At 35.4% G+C, this 12561-nt stretch overlaps 1 protein-coding gene across 1 annotated transcript in view; it reads right to left on the reverse strand.

Moving 5' to 3' along the window:
• The window catches only part of LOC108690470, a 2067-nt gene extending 1906 nt beyond the window's left edge, over window positions 1-161 (reverse strand). Inside the window, exon 1 of the mRNA XM_018197774.1 lies at window positions 90-161. Coding sequence (XP_018053263.1) covers window positions 90-161 — 72 coding nt within the window. The remainder of the gene's footprint in view (window positions 1-89) is intronic.
• Window positions 162-12561: the final 12400 nt, after the last annotated feature.

The following is a 12561-nucleotide window of genomic DNA, read 5'->3' on the forward strand; positions in this document are numbered from 1 at the left end:
ACAGAGAATGGAGACGCTGCAGAGTGCAATGTACCCAGATTACGACTAATCTACGCCCGAGACCGCTATTCGTAGCGCCTGTAACTTACATCGCTTAAAACATCAGCCTGTTCAACCCCTGACTTCGACGCCATAGTTTGCGCCTTCATCGCCGTCGCCATTCTCTCCCTCTCAAACCCCTTACGGGCTTTCGATGTCGATCTATCCGTCTAGCCATCCATCTTCCTTCGTCGTCGTAGCTTGCATCTCCGTCCGATTTATACCCCTGGGAAAATCGCGCCATCCTCTATTCCATACCTCCGAAATTCGAAAGTTCATCGTCGCATCCGTACATCCTAGCTATATTCTAGCGCAGTTATCTAAGTAGTTTGTTGCCAGAAACGTAAAACGTAAAATGATAGCAAAATGATTTTTTTATATAGAATTACGATCAATTCAGATAACATAATTGTGTGAAAAGTTCACGGACGAAAAAGATTTGTTAAAAATAATTGTAAACTTCACTGATCCAACAAATTCATAGCCATAATATATTAATAACAATTTTTCTATAGATATTAAATTAACAAAGTCGCTGAATAAAATTATCGGTTATAAATAAATATGATCAATAAATTTGTTGTAATAGCACAGCGAATTTGTTAATACAGCAAAGATAATTTTCTATAAAAATTGATCCAATATATAAATCAAAATTTTTAACAAAATGTGCTAGCTAAGATGACGCATAGTAATAAAGGAAATTTGTCATATTAGCAGTTTTTATGCAAAGAATTAGCTAAATTAGCATACTGATAATTGCTTACAGATATAATTTCTTTTAAATCATCAAATCTTTTTAGTTGTAGATATTGAACTCGCGCTATAGTTTCGTTGAATCACCCAATCTATAAATTTTAATTTTAATTTTAATTTTTCAGATATCTTTAAATATCGTTTGTCTTTTATGATTTTATATAGTTATACAGGTATAAAAGCTTGTAAAATGATATATGTATGAGAGAATCCTGCAGACATATCATGTTTGTTTTTCTCAATTTATCGTCTGTTTGGTCAAATCCGCAAAAATCATAGTGCGAGATGTATCAAAATATCGATAAACCTATGTTGCTTTACCTATTTAGATAAAATCTTGAAAAAAATAACACGATATATAACTTAGGAATAATTTACGATTATTTTAACTATTAAAATGAATTAGGATACAAACGGTACAGATGATTTTAAATTAAAATTTAGTGCGCCGTTTATTTAACGAGAATCGATTGGAAATTTCGCTTTGATTTTCCAGCCGCAGACGCATATTTCGTACTTCGGACGGGGTTTGTTTTTATCTAGTGCCAGGATTAACAGAGCTTCCTCTAACCGCTATAGAATAGTCATATAAAAGTCTGTGGGAGGGATGACCGAATGGGAGAGCGCATGCATTCTACCGACCTTGATGCAAATATATCTGCGCATCAGTATTAATAAATGCGATAACGTCTGTAGCTTACTACGCCATTGTTCTATGAAATTACAAACATTTAACTCTTGGCAACAATTTTCCGCTCTATAATGAACGATAACAAATGCGTAATTATGAATTTTCGTAAATACGTAGAGTGATGCGGTAACAATTTACGCGACATGTCGTCAAATGTAATTATCTCGTTTCTATCGCATTTTTCATACAAAATTATAAGAAAAATGATCTCGCGATTTAGATGTAAGATTTATGATAACGTCGATGAACTTTCGATCTCAGTCACTCGAGCTGGTATCGGATGGCAGAAAAATGAAGGAACGTCAAGGCGAAAACGGGTAAAGAAGGGAGATCGAAAGGGGAGGAGGGACAACGTGGAAAAACTCGAGCAAAGGAGGTGTAAGTGCGATCTTAGTCGTCGTCAGAAGTGCAAAAGAGATGGAGAGAAGAAGAAAGCGATAAAGAGAAAGATGGAGAAAGGAAGAGGGGGGGGGAGAGAGAGAGAGAGAGAGAGAGAGAGAGAGAGAGAGAGAGAGGAGTTCGTGGGTGTAGAGACACGGCGGGGTGCGCTGTAAATTACAAGCGGAGCGCCAAACCGCTATGGTCTTCTCTCGGTGGCGCAGGGGTGTCTAGACGTATAGATAATGCCGGGTTGGCTTGTGCGGCGGGGTAGACGCAAGCTAGACGGTCCCCAGTTGATCCAGTCAGCCGAACCAGCCAGCCAGCTACTACCCGAACCAGCCAGCCAGCCAGCCAGCCAACCAGCCAGTCAGCCGGGTTGCGCTAGACACATCGACCATGTTCCGTTTCTCTTCGTTTCTCTCGTTTGCACTATCTAGCTATCTATCTGCATCTCTTTCTCGCGTCCGCTACGATCTACACGGTGGTCCCAAATTAAATAGCTTTTAATTTAGCGAACTGCAACAAATCGACGCAGTCGATTTCTTCATGGTAAAAATTCAGTTGATAAGTTTCGCTGTTAATAAATCTCGTTAAGTACTATACTCTGTCCTTGATCGCAGATTTTTTTATAACTTCAATTAAAAAGATCATTGAAATGTGACAATATTTGCAAAAAAAAATATTTTAATCGTATTACTTTCGTAAAATTAATTTTTGCGTTTTCGTATTTTTTATATTAATCATTATTTTATATAGTTTTAAATAAACTGCAACATTTCGCATATCATATATAATCTGAAAGATTTTATCTTGTGGAAGATTAAATTTTTTTATAATGAAAAACTTTATTTTTTATTTTATGAAATTAATAAAGTTATAAAGAAAGATTAGGTGAAATGAAGAATGAACATAAAAATTGGTTTAATTTGGAAGCACCCTGTATGCGCATTGACTGCGTTCTCGTCTTCCTCGCCTATATATGCAACGCAACCGGATTTCCTATCGTTCTCGTCGCGCCAGCCAACTCACGGACGAGAGGGCTTCCTCACCTCTCTCATGCATTCGGCGCGTCCAGGAGATGCAAATCCCCAATAGCATCACCTGATATCCAAGATCCCATTGGCAGCGATCGTGACGTGGATGATGCACGAGACCATCGCCCGACCGCCAACCGCTCCTCTTACCTCGTCTCTCTCTCTCTCTCTCTCTCTCTCTCTCTCTCTCTCTCTCTCTTTATTTCTCTCGACACTCCCACCAGCAGTCACTCGTGTATGCACCACGAGCACATAGAATTATTCCGTTTCTCCGCGTGCCAGAAATTTCTCTCTCCTTCGTCACGTCCTAGAAAACACTCGATCCTTGAACGCAATTGCTACACACTCCCACGCTGATTGCAATAGCTGCAATCTCGATCGGAAAAATAGATACTTACCTACGTCGCTCACAACTCTTGCAAAATATCTGAATTGTCATAGTAGGAGGACCAGAAAGTTTATTGCAAATGATATTTGGTGCTTCTTTATTTATTTAATTTATTCTTTATGTTAATAGAAATAATCTGATTTTTTTAAATTTATGCTTAACATCTATATTATAATTTGAGCGACATCGAAACTATCGTATTGTGATTTAAGTCGAAAATAAAAAAGTTGTTACTACGCAGAAAAAAAATGCCTGGTTGAATTAATTAGAATTTTGAAAATAGGATGAATCAGAATTTTCTGGTTAAATCTACTGGAATCCTAATAATTGTGATGACCGGACTGATACAATCAGAATTTTCTCATTTTCTTCATTTTCAACCAGATATATTTTATAGAAGAAAAACATTAAGTTAATATCTCATATTTTCAGATCTCAGCTTTTAATTGCTAGAATCTTTTTTAAAGTACTATTACATATTCATTGGAAAAGAGTCAGAACTTTGTCAATTATATCGAAATTTTAAAAATGATAACGTAATTACTTCATAGAGTTAATATTATTGCGGTACAAAACTATTATTTTTTGTTCTATATAAAATGTCCTATATAAATGTCTATATAAAGTTCTATAAAAAAATGCTCTATATAAAATGTCTTATTCTGAAATAAAGAAGTTGTCGTGTACATAAGATCAACAGTATCATGACAATAGCATCTCACATCGTTGCGACTGGTACTAATGTCTAATGCCCAGATTACACTAGTCATTGGAGACTAAGGATTGTGAATTGAGAATTAGAATTCAGCCAATTAGAATAAAATTGATTAAAATTAAGATTACCTGATTGGTTGAATTCTAATCCTTAATTCGCAATCTCCAATGCTTACTGTGACACGGACACATATCGCATCTATGCGATGCAACTGTGATTTTACGTAAAATTTTTCTTACGTTTTTTTTTTCGAAAAAAAAAACGAACGTTAATGACGTGTGTGTCATAATATATGTACTAAGATACTTCGATCGCGATGTAACTGGATGTAAAGGAAGAATGGGCCCGGCATATTAAGTTAGATCACGAAGCTAACACGTCGCTAAAAGTAACGCTGTAATCGTTTTCCGTATTTTTCACCGACGTTGTCCTTCTCACTGCCGTTCCGCCAGGATGTGGTTGTTTTTCACAACGGGCTATAACAAGGGATTAAGAGCACGAGATACGGTGACCAACATCTATATCCTCTTTTCTCCTCTCATCTGCATCTCCTAAACGCGTCGATGGGCAATGTGGCAGTCACTGTCTTTCGCTAATCGCGGTGGCGTTTTAATCGGCCGACTCTCCAATGCATAAATCCACGTTAAATAATATGCAGTTAACAGCGCCATTAAGCCGTTCGAGATACCACCGTGAAACCGAGAACGTGAGCCGTCGCTCTCGCAAAGTCAGTATTTATCGATACGAAACGGCCGGTGTCATTCGCGGACGATGGCGCAATGTCGCGACGCGCTACTGAGAAATATTGTATCGCTTTGGTAGTTCGACCCATTCACAACTAACCAGAGCGAACGAATACTACACTTTACGATCCCATTCTGTCCGTCACTTTCATTGCTTTCCTCGTAAATCGCTCAAAACAGAAAACACTCCTGAGTTAATCCGATGCAGCGCTATATGCATCGAGAATTAAAGTCGCGAAATGTTTTAAAAGTTTTAACGCGAAGATAAAATTGTCATCCTAATTACTAAAACAATTGCAAAAATAAACTAAATTCTTATCTTTGATTTTTGGAAATTTAAGGTATATGTATTAAAATTGAATAACTTTATTTATTTTTTATATATTCACACTTTTTCAAATTCCAAATTAACACAACAACAGTCTTTTGGTTTAAACATATTTGATTTTCGAATAGATGTAGATTATATTGATTCTATACTGTTTCTCAAATATATTTTTATGTTTTATATTCTTTATATTTTTCCTAAATGATCTTTTTTTACTTAAATTACAGATATTATCTAACGGTAGCGATGACATATTTAATTTATAATTAAAAGAGCTGTGCTGTAAATACTATTGTACATAGAAAAGAAATCAAAAAACGTCAGGAAATCATATATAAAAGATAAAATAAAATTTTAGATAAAAATTAGAAATGATATCCATGTGTTTGACATGTGTCGCGATACCAAAGAATATAATTAATAAAATAAAAGTGGTAAAAGCTTTTTGGATAGGGATATCTGTTTCATGCTACTTGATATAAAGTAATATTCTGGGTTAAAATAGGTTATTATTGAAATTATACTGTGACAAGTTCCATCATTAAAATAGGGATTATCAGAAATCAATTATTTGGAACATCGATTTTCACTAAAGTGACATTAACTTAAGTGACTCTCGTCAATTATTATTGATTTCTTTGGACAAATGTTTTATAGTGGTACCATCGATCATTACGTTTTGTCAGCGACATCTTGGCGTTCGTTCAGCACCAAGATGAGTAAAGGATTCTTTACATAGAAGTCGTAGAAGATCGTGAAGTCTTAAGTCGTAGGAAATTGACTAATTCTAATCGGGTAAAATATAAGGAGAAAATACTCCTTATATTTGATTGGTTAGTTTCCTAATTAAGACTCCACGACCATCTGTGACTTTTATATAGAGGATCCTTTAAAGATTCAAAACGGATACAACTCGTTAATCAATTGACCTGAACTCGTGCGTTCTCGTTGGCAAGGAGAAACGAGGGAAATATCTTGTTTCCGATGGCTTAATGCCACAATGTGATTTGTTTCTCAGTACTTTCTCAAACGATCGTCGGAAACGATTCGAGTCGTGGCTACGATAATCTTATCATGGTGCCGTTCTTCGTACCAAATTGGTCTCGTTAATCATGAGACGCGACGTGTTCCGTTCTTAACGAACAAATCCTCTTTGATTTCAATTATGAAATGCTGAGAAAATATAATTCGGAGATATTTCAGAGGGTGGAAAGATACGTGATAGTTCGGTTTTCCGGAGTAACGCGGCCGATTGTAAAGCTGTGCAGCAATAATCATAACTCGCAAGGACGCGTAGCTACATACAATAGTATTCCTCCCCCTTACTCTTCCATCACGGTTTCTTCCTTTGCTTTAATGACGACTGCGACAATCAACGCGGCGTCCGCCGCCGTCGCCGCATTCGCAACCGCGCGATCCAATCTCATCCGCGTGTACGATGAACTTTTTACAGCTTCAATGCTCTCGCTCTCGAGGTCACAAACCTCTCGGGGGTGTGATGGGCACCCACTCTTCTTCGCGAATTACGCGAAAACAGTAGTCCTCCAGCAGACAGTTTTCTCGGCGCGACACCGCATCGAAATGACTCACTATTTCCGTGTCTCGGTCGTGAAACAAGAAGTTAACACCGCCTCTCGTTTACAGTCGCCTTCCCTTTACAGTCGCCTTAGTCTAAAGGACCCGACGAGATCTTATCTCATTTGATTTTTGCAGATTACATTTATGCACTCGTCCGGTGCTCCGAGAAAAACAGCGATGGTAACGGCTCTTATTCGCAAAAATTACATAAAGCATAAGCCAATAACATCTGTAATGTTGTCTGTAAGGTCTTCTTCGTCTTGATATTAAAAAAAAAATATATATGTATATATATATATATATATGTATATATGTATATATATATTAAAGGAAACATAATATAAAGAAAAACTCTCTTAAAAAACTTTTAAAATCGGCCGTTTATAATAATATAAAAAAATATATATTTATATACACTATCGTGAAAAGTTTCCGAAACTTAAAATTGCATAATATTCAGGTTATCGTAATTCGGAAAAATATCATCGCAGACAAAAAAATAAAAAAAGCATTTTAAAACTTGAAACTTATACTTTAGCATGCTTTTGAGTGCTTTTCAAAAAAATTTTGTCTTTATAGTTTTATATCTTAATAAATATCACGTTATTGTATTTCTTAAAATTACGTACATTTAACAGTGCGCAGTTTGATAAAAAGTTTTTTCTCATAAAGTTCAATATTTTTGAAAAATGATACAAAGGTACCTTTAAAATGCTTTCAAAAAAATGTTCTTGACTGAATTATGCGTCATTGAGATTAAATCTGCATAATTCACAATCAACATTAAAATTCGATGAGATATACCATCGTAAAAAATTAAAGAAGTGAGTTTTGAAACTCGAAATTTGTTCTTTAATAAGCTTCATTTTTAAATTTAATTCTACAGAGTCGAGAAGATAAAATTTTTTGTGATGATTTTTTTATCAAATTTTACCGTTGATTATTTAGCAAAACAGGTTTAGCTTCAATATTGCGTAATTTAGTCAAGAAAAATCATAAGAAAATTAAAAAAAAAAACATTTTGGAGGTAAATCTTGTGTACTATTTTTCAAAAATATTGAACTTTTTGAGAAAAAAACTTTTTATCAAACTGTGCACTGTTAAATGTATGTAATTTTAAGAAATACAATAACGTGATATTTATTAAGATACAGAACTGTAAAGATAAAATTTTTTTGAAAAACGAAAATCATAAGCAGGCTAAAGTATAAGTTTCAAATTTTGAAATATTTTTTTATTTTTTTGTCTGCGATGATTTTTTATCGAATTACGATGACCTGAATATTATGCAATTTTAAGTTCCATGTCCGAAAACTTTTCGACGATAGTGTAAACATAAAATTATATAAATATTTTTTCAAAGGATAAAACAAATGCGTAACGTCATTTTTACATTTCTCTAAAATTGCATAATACAAAAAGTATTATCCTCTTCCCTCGTAGATCTCTCACGTTATGTTCAATATTATTCATTATACAAAGAAAGTTGATATTACTCCTAATAAAACTGAGAATTTTCAAGAAGATAATTTAATGATTCACTGAAATGTGCGCATATGATAAGATGAATTAGACATAACAAAATCAGGCGATATGTACAAATAATTTATTACGTTTTTCTCGTGCATGTATTTAATTCGATGAAAACATCGGCCTTATCACACACGACTTTTATCGTTCGATGCCTTCTCGTGTAATGTCGAGTCACACAGGCTGCCTTCCGTAAAAAATACACAGGAAATCGCGTGAGATCTTAAAATAGCAGAAAATAGCGGAAATTGACTTTTAAGAAGAGATATTTACTTGGAAGAGAGATATTTAGTTTTTTTATTACTATATTTTGCATATATGTGTGTGTCTGAAGTAGACTCAATGATTTACTGTGACCTTTATCTTACGCATACATCTAATTGATAAATGCATACGGGACTTTGATAGAGAAGATGACATCATGGTATAACATAGTATATATTATTTGTCAAGCATATTGCTCAAACATGCCTAGACTTTACATTACGACATTCACGCTTTTGAGAACTTGTCGCATCTCCGGACTTGTACACAAAAGTTTGCTTGCGTGTGTCATTTATGCAACGTGTGAGTTACACTAAGACTAATTATTACGGTAAATTTTGTCGAAATAACTTTCATCAACAAAATAAAATTTTTAGAAAAAGAAATTACATTAAAAAAATAAAATTAAAAATTACAAAGATATTATTTTGTTTTAATTTTAAAGGATCACAATTTTTGTGCTCTAAAAAAATATAATTATTCTACCAGTGAAACAGATACGTATGTAAATTATATGCGCATAATGAAGTGCATAAAGGATGGTTTGTTGCAATACGTAAAAATTTTACATTTGAAAATAATTTCGTTGGAATTGTCCAAAATAATTATGTAGGACGCTCAAAGTGGTAGAATATTAAAATTTTTTGTAATAATATCATCGTACTTGAGATATTCCTATGTAATTATTGTGATGGTCTAATAAAATCATTTTCAGATCTATATTTATAGCTAAAGTTTTAGATACTTTATCAAAATCGTTTCATACGTGAATAGAAAAGGAAGACGTTCATTTCTTGCATTTATATGTTAAATATCGATTCTCAATTGTTTTATCTGATTAAGGAATATCACGCTGAAGAAATTGAAATATAAATATTTAGTTTTAAGTTTTAGTTTTAGTTTTAGTTTTAAAAGTCTTCATATAAACATTTATTATTGAATTAATTTCAAATATTTATATGTCGATTTCTTCAGCGTGGTGTTCCTTAATTAGATAAAATAATTAAAGAACGATATTTATTATAAAAATGCAAGGAATGATCTATTATTTCGCGATTTCAAGGTACGACGTAGAACGATCGTTCCGCTATCGACTTTCGGACGGAAGTGCTTAAATTCTACTCGCACTTTAATTCTATTCGTCGGAGCACGACGCCTTACGTACGTGGAGAAATTCCGAAAAAAGGCAGATCAAAGCGGCAAGCAACAGCAGGGCTGTCCGCTGCAGATGCGAGACGCGAGACGCGAAATCCATCGCCGAAAGGAAGACGAAACGATTCGAATAAAAGCTGAAATCCTCGGAACCACCCTACGAAAGCGCCAAGTATCACGTCCGCCACTCTGTACGGCATCCCCTCGTAACCCGTCCCCCTCGACTACCTTTTTCCTCCATTTCTGCTAGTGCAATTCACCCGCGCCAGACATCAGACGTCCTCACCGTAGCCGCAGCCACAACAGTTATAACAGTTGACGTTTTTGTCCCTCGTTTCATCACTGCTACGTTCTCGCATTGTCTCGCGAAAAGATCTCTTTTTTTTTTCTTCTCTCGCTCCTGTTCAAACAGTTTATCTGATTATCTAGCTACTTGCAGTTCGTTTGGTCTTCAATTAAGTTTTAGTCCGCCATTGTATCCACGTCATTGAGAAAGCGCTTCATTAAGTTCTGTCTTATTAAGTATGAACGCATAATTCTCCGAATATTATTATGAGTATCGCTTAAAGTGGAATTGACATAGCCGACGAAGCTTATATTTAGAATGTCTCGATATTCTCATCGATACCAAAATATTGCAAACTTATTTTTGATTTATTTATTTACAGTACCTACACTGTTCTATCAGTTCTTTTTACGAAAAATAAATTAAAAATAAATCTTATCTTTGAAAAAAATTCTTAATTAATTGAGGCTAATTGTTCTTGTAGGTTTTTTGAATATTTACATATGAGAATTTTTTAAAAGTAAAGTTTTTTTTATTATTTCTATTTTTAACGTTTATAGGAAGAAATTTTTTTTTTTATTATTAATATCGATATTATCTTGCTGATGGGCTGAGAAACACTAGAGAGTCAATCTAACACATAATATTGTTTTCCTTTTATGGATGCAATCGTATCATATACACACACACACACACACACACGCGCGCGCGCGCGCGGATATATATATATATATATATATTCATCGCCGAGACTTGCAAGGTCGCCGTCAAGGTGCTTCGTTCTCGAAAATGGATCGATGCGACCGTCTCGAAGAAAAGCGTTTATAATTCATAGGAATTGCAGAGTATAAAATCGTATGAAAAGGATTTATGCAGGTATCTATCCCAATAAATATACTAAATATATAATACTAAATATAATACTAAAGGATAATACTAAAAGTATATCATATTAACACAACGTGTATTATGTAAACAATCAAAACTATTAAAAATAATTAAAGAATTAAAGTGTACCTGTGCAATATGTGACATTCAAAATTTTGGAAAATCTCCCGTAGGGAGATTCAAACTTGAAAGATACCTGAACAATTTATACGAAATTTTGAACGTTCTCGATCGTCGGCTCATTCAACGTAATCGAAGATGACTTTCCAATCCCCGAGCGAACTATACCATCGGACATAACATGGGGATTCCCGATACCGGAGAAACATCCATAGGGAGAAAACGAGACGCAGCGGAATGGGACGAGATGGAACGAGACGAGCTAAGCTATACGTTGCGATGTAAGGCGTCTAGACGCCCCAGTGAGCGTGCCACTTGAAGATGCCGTCTCGCCTGAGCAAGGATCGCGTTATATCCCGACGGAGGTAACGCGGGAATGTTCGATTTCGTATGCGAAAAGGAAGGGCGAGGGTGAGACGGAACAATGGCGTAAACGTACGTGGTATGTGCACATATGTCGGTGCGACGCGACGCGACGCGACGCGTCGCATCCCGGCGTCCCGTTTCGTCCCATCCCGTCCCGTCCCGTTCTGTCGTGTCGCGTCGTCGCGGACGGACAGACGGCGGCATTGCGGGAAATTACGTCGCACGCACGGAACGACCACGAAACCGTAACTCCTGTCCTCGTCCACCTTCCCTCCGGGGCATCAGGATCCTGATGTCCTCCTTCCTGCCCAAGTGCCCACTTGCGGACGTCGGTCAGCCACCTGTCCCTGCCGTATCCTGCTTCAACAGCCGACCGTTCGCCGCCTCGTGTTCACGCTTCCGGGAGGTCGACGATCACGCTTCCGGAAGAGCACCGGTGAGATACACGGAAACGGGCACCCCGACTCCGCTTATTTTGGCGATGATGGCTGTCGCTTGCACTTGTACAGGATGTTTCGAAACCAGTAATGTCTTTTTTAATTACACAAATATCTTTTCTTTTGCCAGTTTGAGGACGAGCTTTTAACAGGAGTAGGACATCACTTATTGCAATTTTTAATTTTTAACGCATTGTTTATCTTTATAACTAAATTTCATCACAGATTCAAGAATCTGTGTGTGTTGGAATAGAATCTACTTAAAATTTAACTTCACAAATTATTAGGTACACTTTAAAAAAGTTTTTATTAATTAAATATAGCGTATTCTGCATCTAATAAAGGATGTTTTGATTCTTCTAAAAATAGAGGATTATTCACACATTTGCTATGAAAATAAATATTACATATTATCTCTTTTATATTTAGTTAATAAAAATTTAATTCTTATAATTATTAAAGCTGAATATATTTCAATAGTTTTCAATAAAGTATCAGACGCGTAAGAATTAAACTTAAATATAGTTAAAAGAACATTGTCTTGTGAACTATGTCTTCTGAACATTCCGTATAAATGGGCAATCAATACAATAATTGATTGCAATAGGTTGCTTTTGAAGCGAAATATTCGAAATATTACGGCAATTAGCACGATAATTTTAGCGTTAAGAATAATTATAGCAATTGTAGTAACTATGATTGTCACAATTACTGTAATTTCGATTTGCCCGTGGAATGCGAGTAAGAGTCTAACGAAGAAGCGATGGAGTAAAAACATTCGCAACAAATTCATACATACAAGTAAAATTTCAGAAAAATTTCCGTCAAATGGCGAGATTTCTGTCGCCTTGACAGCTCTGATGTT

This window comes from Atta colombica, unplaced genomic scaffold, assembly GCF_001594045.1.
Source record: "Atta colombica isolate Treedump-2 unplaced genomic scaffold, Acol1.0 scaffold33, whole genome shotgun sequence".
In the NCBI taxonomy this organism is placed as follows: domain Eukaryota; kingdom Metazoa; phylum Arthropoda; class Insecta; order Hymenoptera; family Formicidae; genus Atta; species Atta colombica.